At 35.2% G+C, this 24,265-nt stretch overlaps 2 protein-coding genes across 3 annotated transcripts in view; one reads left to right on the top strand and one right to left on the bottom strand.

Annotated features, from left to right (window-relative positions):
* Spata6l (spermatogenesis associated 6 like) overlaps nucleotides 1–4,768 on the bottom strand; it is a 73,139-nt gene extending 68,371 nt beyond the window's left edge. The window contains exon 1 of the mRNA XM_010620842.3: nucleotides 4,636–4,768. The gene's annotated coding sequence lies outside the window, so the exon portion shown is untranslated. The remainder of the gene's footprint in view (nucleotides 1–4,635) is intronic.
* Nucleotides 4,769–4,827: 59 nt separating this feature from the next.
* The window catches only part of Cdc37l1 (cell division cycle 37 like 1), a 24,749-nt gene continuing 5,311 nt past the window's right edge, over nucleotides 4,828–24,265 (top strand). The window contains exons 1-5 of one of the 2 annotated variants that reach the window (XM_010620839.3): nucleotides 4,828–5,125; nucleotides 9,186–9,467; nucleotides 14,287–14,380; nucleotides 20,491–20,606; nucleotides 21,315–21,437. In XM_010620839.3, coding sequence (XP_010619141.1) covers nucleotides 4,994–5,125; nucleotides 9,186–9,467; nucleotides 14,287–14,380; nucleotides 20,491–20,606; nucleotides 21,315–21,437 — 747 coding nt within the window. In that variant the 5' untranslated portion in view covers nucleotides 4,828–4,993. The remainder of the gene's footprint in view (nucleotides 5,126–9,185; nucleotides 9,468–14,286; nucleotides 14,381–20,490; nucleotides 20,607–21,314; nucleotides 21,438–24,265) is intronic. The other variant, XM_010620840.3, reaches the window with a different exon arrangement.

The raw sequence follows: 24,265 nt of genomic DNA, 5'->3' as shown, positions 1-24,265 counted from the left end.
GCAGAGGACCACCACCCTGCCATCTGCCTCGTCTTGCCTTATTCACCCAAACACAGGCCCAAGCAATCAAAGTAACACAAGACTCATCTGTTTTCCAATAACCATTAGTACATACTCCAGTGAATAAGTTAGTCTCAGGCGTCCTAACTTTTCCCTAAACTCTGCAATATGCAATCACCCCTGAGTGCAGCCTTCTCCTTTGTGCTCACAGAGGAGGCCAATTGGGCCTTAATTCTCCTCTGGTCTTCCACAGCCAGTGATCTTGTCTTTAAAATATGATAGTCCTTTCAGTATAATGTCTTAAAGATATTACCTTTAATATCTGTTGGGAAGGAAATGTCCAGACTTTTCAACTGTCCTTACTATGATTTCTTTTTTGTTTAGAAAAGGAATAAAGTTCATAGTTATGTGTGTAGTGGGGATCTACAACATGAAGTGTATATTTTCAAACAATTGTTCAATGATTTAACAATTTTCATAAATCAATTTCACGGTTCTGCACCTATAGATTCTCATTGTGAATCCCTTGCTTGCTCGTCCTTAAGTGTATCTTCTTCTTTCTCCTCTGTCATCTCACTTGTGGTTCAAGCTAGTCTTGAACTCACAATGTAGCAAAGGTTGGTTTTGAACTCACAGTGATCCTTCTGCCTCAGGTTCCTGGGTGCTGGGATTACAGGCATGCATCAGCATTCCCAGCTCCACATGTGTAGTTTTGGTTGAGATATTAAATGGACAAGTACTGTGGATGTGAATGTGGGAAGTAACTTTAATCATATGTAATTGGTCACAAGGCCTAATTTGCAGTAACTATTGATGTTTTACTTAACAATGCCTTGTTACTTTGTATGCATTAACATTATGATGCACAGATTGTGTGTCTACAGTATTTAAATTGACCAACCTAATGTTACAACTACTTTGAGGTAGCCAAATGTAAACCAAAAGCCTTAATTAAAGAGGTGCAGTTTTGTATAACTCATCGGGGTGGTTCAATACATTTGGATTGCCATCAAGGGCTCACATTATAAAAACAAACAAACACCCAGAAACAATCTGCTGGAGGATAAAATAAGTATAACTCTTGAAGACATAGGCAAGGACTCTCTTAACGAACCTCAAAAGCACAAGAAATAATACTGAGACTCCACAAATGGAATCATATCAAATTTAAAGCTTCTGCACAGCAAAGGAAACAACCAACAGAGTGAAAAAGACAACCTACAGAAAAGGAAGATTATTTTTGCCAGCTATTCCTTAAACAGAGAACTAACATGTAGAATAAAGAAAGAACTCAAAAAAATTAGACTCCCCCAATAAAAGACCCAATCAAAAATGGGTAACCAAAATGAAAAGACATTTCTGAGAAGTACAAATGGCCACTAAATATAAATATAGTACATGAAAAAAATGTTCAACATCTTTGGCCATTAGAGAAACACAAATTAAAACAACTTCTAGATAACATCTTATTCCTGAAAGAATAACTATCATCAAAAAGTCTAATAATAAATGCTGGCGAGGATGTGGGGGAAAAGCAACTCTTCTACATTGTTGTGGGAATGTAAACTATTACAACCACTCTGGAAATTAGTATGGAGATACCTAAAAAACCTAGAAATAGAAATTCTATTTGACCCAGCTGTTCCCCTTCTAGTTTTCTTCCCAAAGGAAATAAAAGTATCATATTAAAGGGCTACATGCATGCCTGTTCATGACAGCATAACTAAATAGCTAGATCTTGGAAACAGCATATAAGTCCATCAATAGATGAATAGATGTGGAACAGGAAGTGTGGTATTCATACACAATGGAGTACCGCCTTGCCATAAAGAAAGATTAGTTTGAGGGATGTGCAGGTAAATGGCTGCAACCTGAGAATATAATATTCAGTGAAATAAGTCAGAAACACAAGCTTAAATATTGCATGGTTTCTCTTACATAAGAAACTCAAAGATGGGGCCAGGGATTTAGCTCAGTGGTTCGGTGGCCTGCCTTGCAAGCTCAAGGACCTGAGTTCAATCCCCGGTACCAAGGGAAAAAAAAAACAAAAACAAAAAAAAGAAACTCAAAGAATATCTATCTATCTATCTATACATGCAAATGAGGAGTAAAATGGAAGCTATAAATAGGAAGTGGGGCGGTTCAAATGGTTCCCCAAATTACCTATTCCGCTGCTTAAATAATACTGTAATATATATGCTATTTTGTTTCATTTATATTCCTAGTGTCTCTTAGTTCATTGAAATAAAAGTTTTGTGCTAATATCAGGTTTGTTTCTCCTTTGTAAGAGAGAATTTTTTTTGTCAATGTCTGGTACTCTGAATACTTCGAAGATAACAATATACAGCGTATTAACCATTGTTATTTTATTAGGAAATTTTGTTTTACATTATTTTTAAAAAGGAAAAAAATGAAAAAGAAATGAAGTCCACAGCTGTGGCAGCTATTCTGTAACCATCAAGCCTGAAGATGAAAGTCAACATACTTATAATTGTAGTGAGAAAGGACTGAACGAATTTGAGTCATTGATAAAAACTGGCAAAATGCTCAGCCTATCTTGAGACCATGTAGCTTCATCCTTATTGTAAAACTGAAAATAAATATCCTTATGGATTAAGGCTCTTATACCTAGGGCTGTAGTTATTTGCGTTGAACACATATAATCGATATGCAGAGGTATGACCTGAACTGTATGAAGAGATTTTCAGGAACAGGAATGGAACATACACAAGGATCGCGACTCCAGGAATCCTGACGGAACATCATAGTGGCCTGGCCTAAGAAGGATGCCGTGAAGCTGGGGTGAAGCAGATTCAAGATGTATTTGGAGGTGAAAATAATAGGACGTGGTGTCAGTTTAGATATGAGAGGTGAAGGAGGTAGGAATAAGGCCGACCTTTAGGTTCTGTACCTGACAGTGGTGCCACATACTGACTTGGAAAACAGGAAGGAGAAGCTTGTGGAAGGGAGGGACTCAAGAATTCTTTTGGATGTGTTGAATTTTAAATGTTCTTGAGCCATTCAAATAGAGATACAAAATCAGCAGGTAGACATGAGTCAGAAACAACAGAGTAAGTTCAGGGCTTGGGTTTCAATTGGGGAATTGTCAATATACAGATCTATTTAAAGCCACAGGAACAGAGAAGAGTCCACTTAACAAATAGGAATTCTAAAATTAGAGGTCAGCTAGAAGGCTAAGAGACTAAGGAAAACCATTAAGAGGTAAGAGGAAAACCATTACTACTACCAACACCAACAGCTTTGCATTTATATTGAATTTAGTATTATGTAGAACTATCTTACTTTATGCCAGGCACTGCTGCAAGTGCTTTGAGGCTTCAAAGAAGCCAAAGGGGGGAAAAAATTGGATTTTTTTTTTAAAGTACTGGGGTTTGAACCCAAGGCATTTGTACTGACCTATGCTATATCCCCAGCCATTTCCTTTATTTTTAAACAGGGTCTAAATCCCGAAGTTACCCAGTCTGGGCTCAAATTTGCCATTCTCTTGCCTCAGCCTGCAAGAATGCTGGGATTACTTGTGTGTGCCAACACGTCAGGCTTTTTTACCCTTCGTTTTCTCCTTTGACTTTCACTCCTAAAGTGCAGTGCTTCTCAACTTTTATATAATTATTAAGGTATGTATTTTTGGAACAACAAAGGAAAGCTAATTGTGGAAAATAAAGATTCTGTTTTCACACGTTAAGATCTCTCTCTCTCTCTCCATATATACATACAAATATCTAACCCTGCAACTTACTTTTTTTTTTTTTTTTTGTATCGGGCATAGAACTCCGTCTTTGCGCTTTCGAGGTAGGCGGCAGAACCACTGAGCAAAATTGCCGGCCCTGCAACTTACTTTTTAAAATTCATTTTGTAGTTATTTCTGTACATGGACATTTAGATCTTTTCTAAAGCCTAATATCCCACTGTATTAACAAGCCATAATATATTTAAGTTCCTCTACTATATATAGATATATAGATATATTGCTTTTTCTTATCACAGTAAACATTTTTGTAGACAAATCTTTGGATACTGGTGAGAAATAACTGACAGGTAATATCCTCGTGTTAAATATGCTGAATTGATGCTCATAAGCTTCCCAAAAGGTTATACGCATGACATTCTCTCCGATTACATTTCCTCACATCTTGGTTAACACTTGCTATTAATCAACTCCAAAATTTAACTGACTGAAAAAGTGGTTTCATTGTTCTTAACTGGATCGCTAATTAGGAGTAGGGCAGCAAGGCCTGAAACCTGTTACCTCGGGCCAGTTGGGTCTCTTTCCTCTCCGAAAAAGAAACAATGACACACAAACCTTTTGGATTAGAGAAGATAATGGAGGACTACAGGGAACCCTCCTAATTCCTTCGATTTTGGAGGCACTCCTAACATTTTGGACACTTGTTCGCTTTGTTGTTCGTAATTGGACATAATGGAAAACTGGCTCTGCTTTTTAAAACTTTTACCCCCCCAATCTCGCCCTAGACCACAGTGTTGGTTTACCCATCAATTGTACAGGAATGAATTGTAGTTTTAAACCTGCAAAGTGGACGTGGTGGGCGCCTCCCGGCAGTCAGGACCCACTGTTTACGAAGCAGAGAACAGGAGCTAACAAATATCTAACCCTACCTATCAAACATTTCAACAACCCCAATAAAGCTAAAGCGTTCGGCGCTCAAAGAATTAAAAGACCGGAGTTACAAACCCAAAGAGTTCTGAACTCGGAACGCTAAACACAAGACCCAGGGCTAAATTCCCAAGGCAACGCCCCAACCGGAAGTGACGCACAAAAGCGAGTATTTCTTCTTCCGGCGTCTGCCGGCGGTGCGATCCAGGCCTGCGCGAGGTGTGCGTCGGCGTCGCTGCCAGCAGAGGGATTCTGGGTAACGGCCCCTGCCGGCTGAACCTCCTGGATTCGTGCAGCGGATTCTGTTCACTACAGTAGGTCCTTCGGCAGTGGCGTTCGTAGGGCTAGGGCCAGCTGGACATGGAGCAGCCGTGGCCGCCGCCGGGACCTTGGGGCCTCCCTCGAGCAGGGGGTGAGGCTGAGGAAGAGAGTGACTTGGACGTGTCCCCCGGTTCTCCCCGCTGCCCGCCGCTGCCGGGCGGTGACGCGCAGGTGAGACGGGGCTCGCGTTCTGCGGAGAATGGGGCGATGCTGCCGCCAAGCCCCCGGTGGGCCGCGCCTCCCGGACCCGCTTCTCTGCCCGGTTCTGCGCCCACCTCAAGTCCTTGGACCCGGGGCCTGATGCCATCCCACCCCTGTTGTAGCATGTTCAGGGAGAAGAGGAGCTGTCTTGTAGTTATTCCTAGGCTCCCCACACATTTTTTTTTCTTTCTTTCATCTTGGGTACTTCTTCCTCATCTTTGGAAGACGTTGCTCCAACGCCTTTCCTGACAGCGCTCTGATTCGGGGTGGCTCACGCTGTATAATATTGACCCTTTGTCCTCTTTTGCGTTTCACTTGTACACGGTTGATAGGAGCTGGGCGCGATTCCTTAATGTTACATTGAGTCCTGCTCTTTCATCCACGTTGCCTTCTGAGCAAAGTCTGTAAACCTAGCTTTGCTGGCGTTTATCTCCCATTTGCCTCACCGTCTTTCCTTTTTTTACTGATTTGTTTTTAGTTTTACTTTGTGTCATTGTCTAATAAAAACATATAGGCACAGATTTTGAGTTATTTTCAGACTTTCCCCTCGGGTTCCTGATGTTACCTGAGGTTTTATCTTTCCTGCCTCTGAAACTTACCCAAATGTGATTTATCACTTAGGATTTTTCTCCTAGAGGGTGCTTACGTAGTTACATTGCCTTATCTTGATTTTTTTCCCCTAACCTGAATGTGTTTTGGATTATATTTCAGGATCAGAGACTAGATGTCTGCCTGCAAGGCTTTTGTGTAAAATGGGGTCTAATAAAAATGTAACAATTATTATAAATTTTTTTTCAAAATTCATTTTGCTAGATCATATGAAGGTGAGTGGTTTAAATTGGTTGTCAATTTATGTCCAACTAGTGGAGTTAGTTGGCTTTACACAGAAAAAAAATACTATTTCATAACCAGATTGTATCTTAGCCAGCTGGTCACTGGGGAAAGTGAGGCAGAATCAGAGTTGATGGGTCAGTAGTCACCCACTAATTGTGGATTGCTAGTGTCATCTTTATATAAAAAAAAAAAAACCACAAACACGCACTGCTTTACAGAGAAAGAATGAACAGCAGTTGCTGTTGTCAATTTTGAAGGCATGTGGAGGAAAAGAAAAGGTCTCAAGAATTTCAGTGCACTGAGGTTGAATTACAAAAGGAAGCTTAGAGAAACTCAGAATTTTCAATGTCATATTAATTTTTTACTTGTGTACTCATAAATTTGTTTTGGTAAAAGGGATTTTAAAAATGAATAAGTATCTCCACAATTAAAAGTGATTTTCTTGAGCATTTTAAGTGACATGATCAAAACGAGAACTTACAGCATCTAGACCAGTGTTTCTTTTCCCACCTACTGCATTGTCCATCCTGTGAAAGACTATAAAACTTTATTTGGCTAAACTACCCTTAAATGGTATTAAAATTTGAATTCTAAGTTCATGAGTTTATTGCACACTTATTTGTCTTGCTGGCTTTGGGATTTAAAATTTTGGATTGAAATCATAGGAAAGAATAAAATATTTAATCCAATGAATAGACATTGAAAACTTCTTAAATTTTTTATTTTATAGTTTGCAGTACCTGGGGATTGAACCTAGGCCCCTCACCCTGAGCTACATCTCCAGCCTTTTTCAAAAAATATTTTATTTTGAAACAGGCCTTGTTAATATTGCCCAGGCTAGGCTGGAACTTGCAGTCCTCCTGCCTCAGCCTCTGAAGAGTGCTGGGATTATAGGCTTGTGCTTCCATCCTCATCTAAAAATCTATTTTCTTTTTCTTTTTAAGCTTTGCTGTAATTTTTATAAAGTGTGAGAGAATCTAGGCATTTTAATGTAGTAAGTGATTATTGGTTCTGAGATCCAACTAATGTCAAGACAGGTTGGAATATAGATCCATTTTGAGATTCTGATGTAAGATTTCACTTGTAGACTTTAATGCTATCAGTTCCTTTTCACAATTTGTCATTAAAATATAATTATGCTCCTCTAAAACTATGGTATGTTCATGAATTAAAATAAGACCTAATATTTTTTTCAATCAACCAAATACACATTGGATAGTTTTTCCAAATAGTGCCTGGGTAGTCTGAGGAAAAGAATTTAAATATAAATCATTTTTGGGAATTGTTTTGATTTGAGAAATAAATATTTGTTCCCACATAATTTGAAAATATAAGATTTTCCATTTGTCCATATTGCCTTTTTGGGTATAGCTTTGTCTTTTCTTAATAAATTAAGTTATAACTTCATTTTTCTATTTTTCCTGGCCCCATATTTAAACATAATCAGTTTACAGTTACTCTTCATCCTATTCTAAGATATCAGAAAGTAAAATTAAATGTTTTACTTGGTTTTTTTAGGGATATACAGATACCTAGGCTCTGAACCTGCTGATTGAATAAAGTACAGAATAACAGTGGTGCCCCAATAGAAATCTTGAATTCACTTGAAAATGTGCCAAGACATAGGGGCTTTACTTGCTACTTGCCTTAGAATTTTTTACCACTGCCATTCTGTTCAGAAAATAGAGATTTACTCATGGAATATTTATTGAATTTTAGCCCCTCAAGAATTTGGTAGTTAGCTGGGCATAATAGTGAATGCCTATAATTCCAGCACTCTGGGAGGCTGAGGTAGTAGTTCAAGCCCAGTCTGGGCAATTTAGCAATTTAAGGAGATCCCATTTCAAAAAATAGAAAAGGCTGGGAATATAGGTCAATGCACAGGCTCTGGGTTCAATCTTCAGTACTGCCAAAAAACAGAAACAAACAAACAACAGCTGATAGTTTAAAAAAAAAAAAACAAGTACCATAATATACTGTATTATGTGAAAACCACCACTGTAGAAATATGCATTACTTGGCTGGGGAGAAAATGGATAAGAAAAAGCTTAAGGAATGCCAGAATCTGGAATAGGGATAGGAGTTTCCTAAAAGAAACACTGCCAGACTGAAATGTAGTGAAGAAAAAAAGCCTGGGACAAGGCAGATTATTTAGATAATTCAGACAGTTATAAGGGTTTGAATAGTGATTCAGATATGAGAACAGGTTGGGGAGAGAATTATTCAGGAAAGTAGTCTGAAGTTGGTCTACATTTGGGCAAGAAATCATAAGGAATGTACCTTTAGCTTTTGTTTTATAGCACCAGCGAATGTAATTAAACATCTCATAGTGCTTTAGGTATAGTAACTAATATAGTAGTGAATTACAACCCCTAAGTGGAACAGAAACAATCACTGAAGTAGAACCAGTTGGCATTTTTTAAATCTAAATAACTTTGCCTGAAGTTTTTAGTAAACGCTTCTCAAATCACCAATGTTTGGGATAATGCAGAAAGAAGACAGAAACCAAAATAAAAGCAGGTTCGGGGCGGGGGGGTTTAGCTCAGTGGTCCCCAATTGCAAGTGCAAGGTCCCCAATTCGATCTCCAGGACCAGTAAATAAATAAATAAATAAAAGGAGGTTCTTTGCAGTGTGAATAACTTGTACAACAAAACTGTAAAGGTCTGATTTTCAGCATGTGGAGTATGGAGGTGATAAACTAGATTTATGGTTTATTATCATCCTGTTTAAGTTTATGAAGACAATAAATCACTTTTGTTGTATACCAACTAAATGTAGATCACTATGATACTTGCCAGGCTTTGTATTGTTGTTAGTTGTTGGGGGAAGGCTGTAGATTAACAAAGAAGCTTTAGAGTCTTGTTGATTAAATAAAGAAGGTTTATAATATAAAAATGTAACCATAGATGCAAGAGAACACAGGATATACTATGTACCAAAAATGTACAGAAATTCTTTGAAATAAAAAAAAAAAAAAAAAGCTTCTGGGAGGCTGAGGCTGGTGAATCACAAGTCCAGTCCTGGCCTGGGCAATTTTGCAAGACCCTCATTATAAAAAATAAAAGAAGGGCCAGGATGTAGTTTAGTTCAGAGGCCCTGGATTAGTCCCCAGTACTGAGAAAAAAAAAATGACCTGTGCTACAAAAACATTTGTTGCCTTCTTCATTTCTTAATGAGTATTATTTTTTTATCCAGATGTATAGCCATGAAATCGAGCTGGCTTGCCAAAAGCAGACGGAGTTTGTGAAGAGCTCTGTGGCATGCACATGGAATCTTGCTGAAGCTCAGCAGAAACTTGGTAGTTTAGCTCTGCATAACTCTGAGTCCTTGGATCAGGAATATGCCAAAGCACAAACAGCGGTATCTGAACTGAGGCAACGGGAGGAAGAATGGCGACAGAAAGAAGAAGCTCTAGTACAAAGAGAGAGGATGTGTCTGTGGAACATGGACGCCATTAGCAAGGATGTTTTTAATAAGGTATGATCTTTTTATTGGGCCATGTAGAAGAAAAGCTACGTATCTGTACATACTTGTACAAAGCAAAGCAGCAGAATCCTGTAAAATATACTCAGTTTTAACAGTTTAAAAAAAAAGTACTTGTTACAGAAAACTGAACCCACAGTAGTCTAACTTGGGTAGCACTTAGTAGAGGTGCATGGCTGCAACATAGAATGTGGTGCACTGCAGTGTGGACTTGAGTCAGATTGCCTCAGATCTCAGCCCTCTCACGTGATGGCTTTGTGTCCTGGTCAAGTCACTTACTATCTCTAAGCTTACCATATGGAATTAGTAAACTTAGGTAGTAATCTAGACTTAATGTTACAAGCATCAGTACTGAAAGGACTCTAGAAATAATTTAGACTCTTCTTAAATATACACTACTTTTTGTTAAAGAACAGTATTTTGTTTCACTAGAACATACAGATTTTATTGTTTTACTTTCATATCTGAAGAAGAAATGGGTTTCAAATGTTAAGTCAGTGTTTATTGCTGAAAGGGTACAGAAGAACTACCCTTCACACCTTGTGGTCATAGAAATTTAAGTAAGTTGTAAAAACAATTTGGTGCATTGCAAGCAGCATTTTTATTTTTCAAATACAAAACAGTAGAAAAGGTTGGAGTATATAGTCCCCTTAACAGAGGTCAACCTTGTATTATAAAACATTTGTTTTGGATATATGTATGCATGTTAGGCCACAATATACAATGTAATTCTGCATCTATAACCAAAAAGTTTGAAAGTTCTTACTCTAAAGCTGCAGACTGGAGGCAGTTGTTTTGCGTGCTACAGTTTGAACTAGGGCCTTGTGTGTGTTAGACAAGCCCTCTGCCCCTGAGCTACACCTGTAGCCCCCACAGGTAGTTTTAATTTAACCAGTCTCTGTTTTATATGCATGTACTGCTGAACAAACATATATAAAAAAGCATTCAGAAAATACTTCCAAAAGATCTTTTCCCCCATCTCATATTTTGTATCCCATACTTGGGCATTCACTGTTTTAGAGTTTCTTTTATTCAACCACTTTATTTTATAAATGAAGAAACTGAAAAATAGAGTAACTTGATAAGAGTGATAGATTAAATCTGATTCCTTTATCGTATTTAGAATCAAAATATCCCTTAAAATATTTACACTAACAGTAAAAAGGATAGCAAAACACAAGATCATGTATAAGCTTAAGTATTCAAATTTCTGAACCACCAAAAAATTAAAAGGATAATAATGGCTTACCACAAACCTGTCATATATGGTAATAAATGTCTTCGGTAGATGCAGATTAAAGTAATAAAAATACTCCTTGGACTTCTTATTCTTGGTCAGAAACTGCTCAACTAATTGATTAGTGTAATGTAGTTATGAAGTTGCTTAGCTTTTTGTTGCTTCTCTACAGTTTCTTTGAAAACAGTGCAATTTCAAACAAATTTACAGAGCACACATTACTTAAATTAGGCATTATATAAAACACATTCATTAGAAGTGGTAAATATATTCCATAGTTAACCATATTTATCAATTAAGGAATAAAGACTAAAATTTCTAAGCCTTTATTGGGTATTAGTAAAACAAATCTTTGAATATACTGCAATGCAAAACTTTAAAAAATATTAAATTCCCATAACTGGATTTAGTACGAAGAAGGGATGATGAGCACAGGCACAGAGCACTGCTCCAACAGACAAAATCAACTATCCTGCAATCCACCAACAGTAAGAATTTAAAAGATGGGACAATCAAGGACAAAGAATGAGAAAAAAGTAAACAGAGAGGTGGGAAAAGACAGGAGTAGGTATCACAAAGATAGGGACCATATTGACAGATATAAAAGCAACACATAAAATTTGCAGGCTGCTTCAAGATAACATTTAAGCGGGGATTTAGCTCAGTGGTGCCACTGCCTGCCGCACAAGGGCTTGCAGGACCCCAATTTGATCCCCGGTACCAAAAAAAGAAAGATGACACTTAAATAATTGTTAAATGCTGTACCTATATAAAATCTGAATTAAGAGATTCCTGCTGAGATTGAAAGACTAGGTAAGGTGAAAAAAGGTATGAATGTTTTCTAGTAAGATGCCTTTAAGAATGAAAATGATGTCCACATAATGATGTCTGTAGTTAATAATAATAGATGTTAATAAGGGACATCATTGGCCTGGTTGAGGTTTTATTTTTTGGTACTGGGGACTGAACTCGGGTCCTTGCGCTTGCAAGGCAGGCCACCGTACCGCTGAGCTAAATCCCCAGCCCCTGGTTGAAGTTTTAAAATCACGCATTTCTCAAACTACTCAAGGTTTATACCTTTGTTTTCCATTTGAAAACAGTTTCTGGAGATTGATTTTGAAACAGTGAAAGAGAGGAAAGCAAGACCTAATAAATTTATGAGCTAGTGTTTTTAGTATGAATAAAATGATTACATGTATATTGAATAGTAATTACATTAATCCTTATTTTAGAGAAACATTAATAACTGAGTCTATAACACAGTAATGGGTACACATACTCCACTTTGCCAAAATGTCTGGGAAACAGCTCTTGAAGCTGAAAGCTCTTAGCTTTACAACAGGAATGGATTTTGTATATATCTACTGTTGCTATTGCCTGAGCAGGGATGATTTTACTGTATTTATACAGAGAAAGAAAGATCTTCAGATGTTATTTCCCTTAATTAACCATGGACATATCATGTAGAGTGAATTTGGACCTCTTTTAGCCTTTTTAATATACAAAGTTTCAGTATCCATCAAGTAAATGGATGAGCGAGCACCATGTTGCACATGCTGTCATCATTCTGCCATCTCATTCAGCTATACTTTTCCCATCTTTGCTTGATTGATTTTTAAATTTTTAGCTAATATTTTGAGATGTACAAATGTTACATATAAAAATCCAACAGATACACTTGTTTAATACTCAAGGTAATATAATTTGAGATTAAAGAACAAAGTATTTAAGTCTTCAGTTTGCAGCCTCTTGGGACAATGAAATCCAGTCATTTCCTACTAATTTATAAAAGCATACTTCTTTATATTATACCAAACATAACTCTCAGGCTTTGGAGATAAACTGCTCATTCTTGTCTCACTCCACAATCCCTGTATTGTTAAGTGCTATTGTCTAGACTTTTCATTCTATCACCTACTTGTTTTTGTCCTTCTGGCATCAGCTCTCACAGCATGAGCACTCTGAGTTGCCTTCTTGTGGACCAGCTTTAGCTCTGCTGCAAGAGTCAGTAACAAACACATAAGGTACATGTGTATCACCACTGGCCCTATCAGTACCTTCTTTTTTGAGAAAAAATTTAATAGTATAACATGCTTGTTTTAAAATAAATAAGTAATATAGAAATTGAAAGGCTCTCCTTAGCTTTAGTTCCATAGGTAGAAGTAACTTTTGTTAACAGTATCTTTCCAGACTTCCTTTGTACCTGTACTAATCCATATAAATTTTTCTCCCTACGATAGGATCATTTCTTATCTGTTTATATATGTTGTTCTAAGTGACTTCATAAGTGTTCCTTTTCATAAGTGTTACTTTATTTGTATTTTGCATTCATACCCCAAGATTATTTAAAGTAATTTCTTCCAAGAGGAAACCAGCAAAGCAATGTTTATTTTGTAAAGTTAATGTCTGTTACACAGTGATCACAAAGAAAATGTTTTCATTTTACCAGCTTTTGTTTCTTTAGTTTCTAACATAGCCTACAAATTAATTAAGACTATTTTTATATTCCAATCATTTTCTCAGAATTTTATGTTGGTTTTGTGCAAAGACTGGTCTAGATCTCTGAGGTCCAACTTCATAGCCACTACCTATATGTGCTGTAATACAGTGTGTCTAGTCCAAATTGACGTGCTATAAATACAAAATATATACCAGATTTCAATGATTCAGTACCCCCAAATTAAAATATTTTACTTTTTTTTTGCGTGCTGCTTACATGTTGATAATATGTTGGGTATGTTAAGTTTAATATAGATTATTAACTTCATCTGTTTCTTCAAGTTTTGTAATGTGGCTAATAGAAAACTTCTGTTTGTGATTTTGGCTGATGTTTCTGTTATCCAGTGCTGGTCTAGATGGCAGAATATATGTAAAGGAAAAATGCTCTCTGGCAGAAAGCTATTTTGTACTTTTTCATTTTGGCATTGATAATACAAGTTGATCACAGAATGTTCTAAGGCGTTGTTCTGCCAGTTTTGTTGGCAAGATAAAAACTTCATTCTTGGTCTGTTTCTATGACTTGTTTAACTGAAAGTAAGTACTTCTTTAATAGAAATTTGTACTTAAGTTCAAGAATCGAACTGTTTAGCCTCTCTTAAGAAAAAATAATTAGAAATTCAACCAAGGTCTAATTTTGGTTTTTCTCTTCTGAAAGAATTTATAGTGGTATATTTTACTCTTTATATACTTTGAATTTCTGAGTTTATTTCCAACAGATCTAAAAATTACACTAGAGTTGCAAATATTTATAGAAAATGAATAATGCAGGTGTAAATTAAGCATGTAAAGGAACTTTCTATATACTAAGGCAGTTTGGCTTAACCAAAAGATTGTTTTTCATTTATGATTTCTAACATAAATTTATAATTTTCTACATACATATCCATGTTAACAAAGCTAATGAAACTCTCAAATGAAAAAAAAAATTTTTTTTAAATGAAGAGTTTAACAGCGATGTAATATGATAATATTATACCACATTTATATTGTCTCTATGCAGGGCAGATAGGCATTCTTCAGTATCTCAGAAGATTCAATTAGAATTTAAAATCTTATTTTAATTTCTAAAATTTCCAGAGTTTTATTAATCAAGATAAAGGAAAAGAAACAGAAGATGAAGATAAATCAAAATCATTCATGCAGAAATATGAGCAAAAAATCAGACATTTTGGTGAGTCTACTACTTGAATTTCCTTCTTCATAATGTTTGGTATCATTTGTATTGGTACAAAAAACAGAGTCATAAATTGGAAGCCCAAAAGAAGGTAAATGACAAACTCCAGGTGTGTAGCTATTACTGGCAGAGTTGTATAGATCTTGTATTAGACCGATTTTGGGCAATAAAAAAAATAGATTAAAAGAGAAGCAAAATTTAATCTATTAATACTAGCCCTTTAAGATAGTCTTTCCATTTTTCTACTCCTCTTTGCTTTTGTTCTTTTTCTTCTTTGCTTCCTCGATACTGCTTATTTTGTGATTAAAAGATTAGCTGCTTTTATTTTTATTAAGCTTTTGGATATGATGCATGTACTATGAGCAAGACCTTGAACGGTATTACTCTGTAAATACAGTAATAGAAGTATATATGAAAAGAACTGAGAAATTATTGTCTCTTGGGGAAGGAGTGGGATGAGATTAATATAACCAAAGGCCTCTCAGACAAAGTAACATCTCAGTTCTCTGAGGAAAAGGTAGGAATTTTCCATGTGATGAGGCAGTGGCATCAGGATGAAGGCATGTAGAGTTGAGGAAAAGTATGGTGTGTTCTGAGAATTATAAGCAGTCTGATACTGCCCAAGTGAAAATGCTACTGTGAAATGCTGGGAGTTCAGGTTCGAATCATATTTTTTGGATCCCAAGTAATGTGTTAACTTGGTAAACAGGATTTTTATTTGTACTCTGTTCGTGGACATTTTAAATAGCATTTTGAAATCTTTTTTTGTTGGCTTTTTCCTCCCAAACATAATTTCATTTATTTTTAATTATGTAAAGGCAATGGATATGGATATTTCTTTCAGTTTTTTCCCTTTTGTGCAACTTTTCATAACATTCATATTTTCATACTTATTTTAAAAAAGAAAAACTATTTAATTCCAGAATAGTATCTGAAGAAATAAACCTAGACAAATTTTACATTTCTACATAATACTATTGTGGTGTTCTTTATAATCAGAAAAAAAGAGTAAATAGTTCTCATTTGGACAGATATTAAAATTTTTAAACAAGCAGAGCTTTGAGTCAAAGATATAATGCAGTAATTTTGCAGATGAGTTTCTTGTATTATGTGAGTTGCCTTTCCCGCATATAATCCTTTATCCTAGGTTCATGTGTTCTGCTGTAGGAAAATATATGTATATCTGGTTCTTCTTTCAGAGCACATGATGCATCTGGTTAGAACAGCATCCCTCAGAGTGTTTTTACCCAACTGGCACTCTCCACGCGAGGTGGTTTGGAGCCATAGAACTTAGTAGATAAGAAACTCCCTCACTTTTGTTGTAAACTGAGTTCTTTGGTCAAAAGCAGTTTTGTGTGGGGAAGTATTCTAACCTCATAAGAAGTTGGAGTGCTCCTGCACTTTAATAAAGCCTTCACCACTCTGTAAAACCTGCTACTTCTGAGTAATGATTTTCATAAGACCAGTGAAGAAGCCCATAGTCTTCATTTCTTTTGTTGAAAAATCAGTTAAAAACTAATGAGGTTTGGTGAGTAATTTCATTAAGACCACAAGGGAAGAGGGCAATTCCAAATACAGAATGGGTTTGTTCAAGTAAGGAATTATTGATTCCGCCAAGATGAAATGGGACCAAGATATTCAACCTGGTTCTCAGTGGCTGGATAGCTTCTCCAGTATATGGTGCCATACTGAGGTTTTGGCATTGGTTTCTGCTACTGGCAAGTTAGATATTCATTGGCCTTCTTTGATTGCAATACTAAAACATTTTTCATGAGAATAGTTCATTCTGTTGAATCTGTGCTTAATCTCAACCCTGTGCTACCATGACGCTTTAGTTTATGAAACTATTGTGAATTTAATGGTATAGCTGAGGGAACATCCACAGGTGATTAATAAGCAATTGTTTTGCCCTTGCATATTGTGATCTTCCAGTACTTCATCTTGTAATACTAACCAGAGCCTTGCTGTCTTCAAACCCAACCAGACTTGATAGCCACTCCCAGATTCACATTGTGCCTGTTTCTTAGTGGAAATGCACATTGACTTTTCACTTTGGAGGAGATATGCTACTTGCTGCAGCACATTGGATCCACAGAAATGTTACTAAGGTAGTAGGCTCCCAAAATTTTCATGTATTTTATTTTCAATTCTCTGGCATGCTTATCTTAAGGCATCTGGGGTACTTGCCACTTTTTGTTCACCATATTCCATTAGAGTGGATCAACTTACAGTCATGTGGGATGATGAGATCATCAAAATCTCCCATTGACTAAATTATGGCACAGAGTGGATAGAGGCCTGAGGCAAGTCAGTGAAAGTGAATGCTTCTGATGGTATATATTTATTGAAGTAAAGGAAAATAGTATTTACCTTAATGGTGACTGTGATATGCTCCTTTAAACACCTCTGGAATAACAGCTTTCATTAAACTTCCAAATGAAGATTTTTTCCAAACTTGGTCTGCGTTCCAAACTCTTGAAAGACAAGTGGAGTATATGGGTGCTGTGTAGGGATATAGGGGTTTCCCACCAGTACTTCCCTGTCGTCTTTTGCATACTTACATTCTTTAGAGTTTTTCCTAACTTTTCCTTACGCTATTTGTTGACTTTCTTGAGTTGCTTCTTTCCTTACAATTAGATGGAATTTACTCTCTAATAGTAAATGGTACAGCAGTTATGGTAGAGTACTATGAAGCATTGAAATCTAATTTTTTCTACATTTGCATTTAATTTTATTAATTTAGTTGATTCACATTTTATAAATACAAAATACTAATTTAGACACAGCCTGCTTTCACTTAAAGTTCACAAAGCAGTTTTATTTCGTTATATACACCTGTAACATCACTCTGTGGTCATTAAGATGTTTTGTCAGTCATTTGTTTTTTTCAGAGCATATCATTGTCCTTTATAGCCAAAGTTAGCTGTGATCCAGCATTTTTTTAATCTATCTGCAGTATGTTGTCACTGGAAATTTTATCCAAAGCTATAAGCATTTGCATAAAACCATTGATACAATCTTTTTCACTTGTACTGAAATGAAATACCCACTTCTTTTAATCACATATATCGGTTTAAGAAATCATCATAATACCCTATTTTTGAAAAAAACATGTACTATAAAGTACTCCTGAATAGAATATGAAGTGAAATGAATAAAAAAATTAGAGGTATGATATTTTACTTTTATTTATTTACCCATCATTTAAAAATAAGCACAGGAAGAGCCAGGAATTTAAATCAGTGGTTCCACCACCAGCCTTGCAAGCTCAAGGTCCCCAGTTCAATCCCTGGTACCAAAATAAATAAATAAATAAATAAATAAGAATGAGAGGCAATACATCAGTGTTAATAATTATCTCTTTTGGTATAATTGCAGGTGATTTTTATTTTTTGAACTTTTCAAATTCTTCACATGAATATATTTCATTTTTATACTATGAAAAAATATTTTTAAGAATTTATCAACTTTAGGAATGCTTCACATTTATTATTGTGACTTCATCATATTAACAGATTATAGTAACATAACCACTGGACTTGGTGATCAGTTTGATGTCAGAAGAATTTCTAGAATGATTGGGTTACATGGAAGCCAAGAAACATGTAGAATGGAGAAAAGAAGGACTTAATTTTCAAATAAGATAAGCTTATGTGCCGGCATATAGGTAGAAATAGTTGTCTGGTGGTAGATAATTTGAAATCTGGGGCCCAGGAAATATTTTTTAAATAGTCATTTGACTCCTCAAGAAATTTACAACCTAACTGGGAGATTTTTTTTAGCATGTAGAAAAATTAAGATGAATAGTGTAATTTCAGATGTTAAAATGTGTCATTCTGTAAGTATGCAGAAAAGGGAATCATGCTCACACACACCATTTTAGGAATCAAATGCAGACATTTTTATTTTGTTTTTTGAGATAAGAGTCTCACTTTGTAGTACAGGCCAGCCTTGAACTATGTACCCTAGGCTGGCCTTGTAACTCTTGCAGTCCTCTTGCCTCAGCCTCCTGAGTGCTGGAATTATAGCTGTGCGTCACCACATCTGGCTCTCAAGTGCAGAATATTGAGAGTTGATAGGTGAATGAACATTTAGATGTTAAGGAAATAAATGGATTAAAATATTTTAATTTGTCAAATTGAAGTTTTTTAAAACTTTCAGAGAAAATGATTAGCAGGTTTAAACAACTATCCTTATCCAAAGGAGTAGCTTAATAAATACTTGTTAAATGAATAAATTATTCACTGTTAACACTTACCACTTACTAAGTATTTACTGTGTATCAGGCATTCTGTTCTAAGCACTTTATATGAATTGCTATCATTTAGTCATCACAAAAATGTTGTATTAGGTACTGTTTTTAGCTCTCTTCTATACCTGAGGAAATGGAGGCATATAAAGGGTCTTGTCTAAGGGAGTAAGTGGTGAAACTAATACTCATACCTGGGCATTTTAGCTCTGTAGTCTGTTTTTGTAGCCATTGTTTTTGCTGTTTGTCTAGAAATTCCAAACTAACATTAATAATTGGAGGTATTTTTCTGTTCCACTAAGCTAGTGATCCTTTAAAGTATTTTTGTCATAAAATCGTATACCCTTTCCACAAAGTTGTGTAAGGATTACTTGTAACTTCTCAGTTTCCTACTAATTCAGTGTGTTTTTTAAATCAAGTGATGACGAGTATTTCTCAACATACCTATTCAATCTCATGTGAATTTTATCTCAGCTATTAAATAGGTAATTAAAAATCTTTAATATGTAATGACACCTTCCTCATGGTCCCTGCAAATGTTACTATCCATTTCATATTATCCTTCGTGCTAAAGAACCAAAATGGATAGGACTTTCATAATCAGTGTGTTACAGTGCCACCATAGAGAAGTTAAAGGAGAAGCAATGCACTATAGGTGGTAGAGTTGGAAATGTTACCTCTTCAGAAGTGCAAGAAAGCCAAGGCGGGGCTGGGGATTTAGCTCAGTGGTTCTGCCACCTGCCTCACAAGTGCAAGGTCCTGAGTTTGATCCCTGGTACCAAAAAAAGGAAGAAAGGAAGGAAGGAAGGCAGGCAGGCAGGCAGGCCAAGGCAAAGCTACTTCCTAGAATTTATTTTGTGGCTTCAAAAGGTGTAAGAAAGGATTATGCTTTCATCAGTGTAGCTCTGACTTAATCATTCTGCTTCTCAGAATGACATAATCATTGCACCAAAATGCTGAGAAAATAAATTTATGAAGTATTGCATCAAAATGTTGGGGAAATAACTTTATGAAACTTATTAAACTTTTTATAAAAAATGGTAAAATCTTTTATTCCCTTTGTAAATAAGGACAACTCAATTGTGTATTTTCAACCAATTGCCTTATGTTGTTGTATATTCTCAGACATCTGTCTTCAGTTTTCATGTTCTGATGTGGAATTTAATGCAGATGTAGAAATTCATTTTGGGTCTAGAGGAAAGATTTACTGCCAAGCTATTGAGAAAGACCTATGGACATTACTTTGTAACATCCAAACTTCTTGGGTAAATCTAAAGATTCTAAAACTGCCAATACTGTTACATTGAGTTTATCAAGTGTAAAGCTGACTAGACAAGGTTAAAGGTGGAAACCTTGCCAGGTGTGATGTTGCATACCTGTAGTCCCAGCTACTCAGGAGGCTGAGCAGAAGGATCATTTGAACTCTTGATTTTTAAATTTGGATTTAACATTTTAAAACAAAATGTCTGCCTTTTCCAGTATGCAGTATTAAGATTTTAAAATTTTGTTTACTATGCATGTGAACAGATATTCACATGTAAATACCTAACATTACTAAAATGGTTCAACTGTATTTACTATTTATAATACTGACTCAGTTGGTTTCTCAATTGATAAATTTGCCTGAATTGGTGTCAACATTTTACCATATCTGAAATAAAACTTTCTGTGAATTTTGGAAGCTATTTTCAGCCTACCTGATATTGCTTTAAAAAACATTAGCCTTCTTTATTTGCACTTTTACCATATATATTGTTCCGATACTGTGATTTATCTTTCAAGAGTCATTTTAAGATGCCATTTCTTCTCTTACAGGAAGATGGAAAATATTTAACATTTATGATTTCTTTTTTTGCAGGTATGTTGAGTCGATGGGATGACAGTCAGAGATTTTTGTCTGATCATCCATTCCTTGTATGTGAAGAAACTGCTAAATATCTTATTTTATGGTGTTTTCACCTAGAAGCTGAACAGGTATTATGTGACTCTTGCATTTCCTTAGTGGAATTCTGATTTCTTAATTTAATGGTTTTTTAAAAAATAATTATTTTCTTTAAATGAAAGCAGGAAGGTCAATAGAAGGAAATTTGAATTTTTGTTTTCAGACCTTAATGAGTTTAATGTGGGATTATTTTTTTAGTTGTTTCATTTACTACAGTGGAAACTATGTGCTTTCTCAGCCATCTCCCAGTTACTCTTTCTCCCATATACTATAATCCTTTTTCTTTTTTAAATAATTAGAAAGTCATGTATTAAAAATCAAATAGAAATTACAATATTAAAGATGTTATGGCATAGATAATTGCTGTTACAACACAGTTGCATAGTTCCTCTTTAGTTTTTCTGGTCCTCATAAAAAATAATGAAAGACTAAAATACACTCTTTATATGTCCACATATTATTTGACTTAAAGGCTGGGCATGGTGGCGCATGCCTGTAATCTGAGCACTTGGGAGGCTGAGGCAGGAGGATTGCTGTGCGTTCTAGACCAACCTGGGCTACATAGTGAGTTCCAGAACAGTCTCAACTACATAGTGAGACCCTGTCTCAAAAAAAAAAAAAAACAAAAAAAAACCCAAACAGTATTTGACTTAAAACTAAATAAAATGAAATCAAAATTTGAATTGGTATGTCAAATATATTTCTAAAGGTATTTTTTATAACTTTATTTTTACTTTCAGAAAGGGGCACTAATGGAACAAATAGCACATCAAGCTGTTGTAATGCAGTTTATTATGGAAATGGCCAAAAACTGTAATGTGGATCCAAGAGGGTGTTTTCGTTTATTTTTCCAGAAAGCCAAAGTAAGTAGTTACTTGATATTACTAAAAGGAAAAGTTAGGCCATAGTTGAGACTTCTTTGTTTTGTATGCTTCAAGAGAAGTCATCTAATGGGACAGGCTAAATTCTGTAAAATTTCTAGTGAGAGGGAAATTTAGTTTTGCTAAACTTCATGCTGAGACATGAAGTTATATAAGAGGTATGTGTATGAAATTGAGATCCACTCGAATGTGGAACTTGGAATGTGCCATGTTTATTTGTTCAGTAATCACTAAGTGCCTTCTAATGCAAAGCAAGCTGTTTCAAAGGCTGAGGATACAGTGTTCAACAAAATAGATGCAGGATACTCTATGTATAGGATTCATACATGTTTAATAGGCAATCAGATTTCTATACTGAAAAAATGGGAAACAAAAATTCATCACTTGGAGAAATACTTTATAAAGTTATGGGTTTTGGTGTTTTGTTATATACAGACACATAGTTACGGAACATTTTTTAATTTAAATTCTTATGCTATAAGTTAAAAAAAGTAATATGTGTTTATATAAATAAGATAATGTTGGCCATGTTAAAGAAAAATAGATATTCCTAGGAAGATTATTACCATTTCACATTTACTGTATTAGTTACAATTTAACAGGAAATAGAGCAATGAGAACTTGGATTGCTAGTATTAATATAAACTAGAAAAACCACTCAAAACTTTCTAGTAAATTTGAACAAGTGCATTTGAACCTAACATGCAGAATTTCTTTTAGGTATATATACACGCGCCCTAGACAGTAGGTTGTCAACATGTGATTCGAGAAGCTCTGAGATATTGCTTGCTGTTTTTATTCCCATTCTCTCCTGAGTGAATAACAGAGACTGATGCTGAAAGCAGATGTGAGAATCCATCTCTCTTCTGTTCAATCAGAAGTTAGAGAGATGTACAGAAATGAAGAACACATGCCACTGTTCTCACTAAACTTTTTTATTTTGGAAAACGCAGTTTTAAAACTTTTTTTTTTTAAGACATAGTCTCCCTGTATTGCCTAGACTGGTCTCAAATTCTTGGGCTCAAGTGATCTCCTTTTTCATTCTCCAGAGTAGCTTGGACTACAGGTACTGGCATACAGCACTATGCCTGGCCTTGGAAAATACACTTTTTAAAAAGAAAAATACGTTGTTAATGGCAGCATGTAATGATGTTATTTTTTAGTTATTTTTAAAGTTACTTGATTTTAATTTCTAACACACTATATATTGTCAGATACAACCTATGTAAATGTAGGTTCTTAATAATTTTCAAGAGTATGAAAGAGTCCTGAGGCTGAAGTTTGAGTTCTGCTGCCTGAGAGCAACTCATTCACCTGCGCACTAGATAACTGTAGTGTTTCTAGTAGATTGATTCTTAATAGCAAATGGCCTGGAAGCAATCCAAATGTCTGTCAGCAGTAGAATGAATAAATTACGGTATATTTGGTAATGTACTAACCAGCATTGATGTGGATAGAAAAAAGGGAGTGAATATTTTACATGTTCTTTTGCACGTAGGATACATTTTAGCATATATTAAAATGTACCAGAAGCTTAATTTTGGTTATATTTGAGCGGTAGAAACTACAAAGGAAGTAGTAGAGGTACCTAAATAGGAAGTTTTCCTGAAATAGTAGAGTTTTAATGAGTAAAAGAATTGGTATTTTATCTAGGTTTATGGTGACTCATAAATTTTTACTTGACACATAGGAGCAATGAAAACTGTACTTTTTTCATCTTACATTAATGGGTGTGTTTAAACTCGTGCTTAATATTATTATGCAGCATAGTTTTACTGTACATTCTTTGAAATTTACTTGGGCAAAAATAGAACCAAAAAGCACTTAGTAACACTGTGTTTTTAATTTTTTTAAGAAAAAGATGACTAGTAGTATTCATGGCATGCTTACTTTATGCTAGTCCCTGTTCTCAGTACTTTACATGGATTAACTCATTTCATCCTGTGACATATGAGAATATCTATTCCTATTTTGTAGGTGGGGAAATTGGCAGAAAGAAATTAAGCAAGAGGTCCATAGATTACTTAATAAAACAAAGTTAGGTCACTCAAAATCTAAATTCCTAGGCCATATCTTTACAATAAAGTCAGTAGTTGTGTAGCTTTTCAGAAAGATTACCTTTGGGACATAAGGACTAATATTCTTTATGTTCATTATACGTTGAGTAAAGGTAATCTTACAAAAATGTAATTAAGGATATTATTCCTAAATTCAAAGGTAGGATGATAGCACAAAACATTGTTTCCACTATTTATATAGATTCTGATGCTAATAAATAACCTACAGATTTTAACCTGATTGCACAACCTAAATTCCATTTGACAAGATCTGTTCCACATTTGAACTTAAAGCCAACATTCTGAAAATACAGGATATTCTCCATGTCATTTCTTTTTATGAGAAAGAAACATTTAAGCAGCGACTGCTACCACTAGTGAGTTTTATATCAAGAATCTCACTTAATACTGTATTACAATCATTGGGTGCCTAAGAGTTTTCCTCTTTAAGTGTAAGTCCCTGTAATTTCTTTCTTTGCATAATGTCAAAAAGGGGGTACTTAAGTAGAACACTAAGATACTGAATGAAGTTGAATGTTGAATTTCACTTGGTTTTTATAGCACTTATAAATAGAAAGTATAGGGTCAGAATTACTAGGAATAAGTAATAGTGCTCTCATTAACGTTAAAACCTTTTAGAAGAATGTTGCTTGATTGTTTGGCAATCATAACAGGATATAAAGAATGTAAGAGGTTACATGATTTTTTTTTTTTTTTTTTTTTTTTTTTTTTTGGGGGGGTGGGGGGGTTTGA

Source organism: Fukomys damarensis, unplaced genomic scaffold (assembly GCF_012274545.1).
Source record: "Fukomys damarensis isolate Sample0158 unplaced genomic scaffold, DMR_v1.0_HiC HiC_scaffold_31, whole genome shotgun sequence".
NCBI classification, from domain to species: Eukaryota; Metazoa; Chordata; class Mammalia; order Rodentia; family Bathyergidae; genus Fukomys; species Fukomys damarensis.
This window is presented reverse-complemented; position numbering and strand designations above follow the sequence as displayed.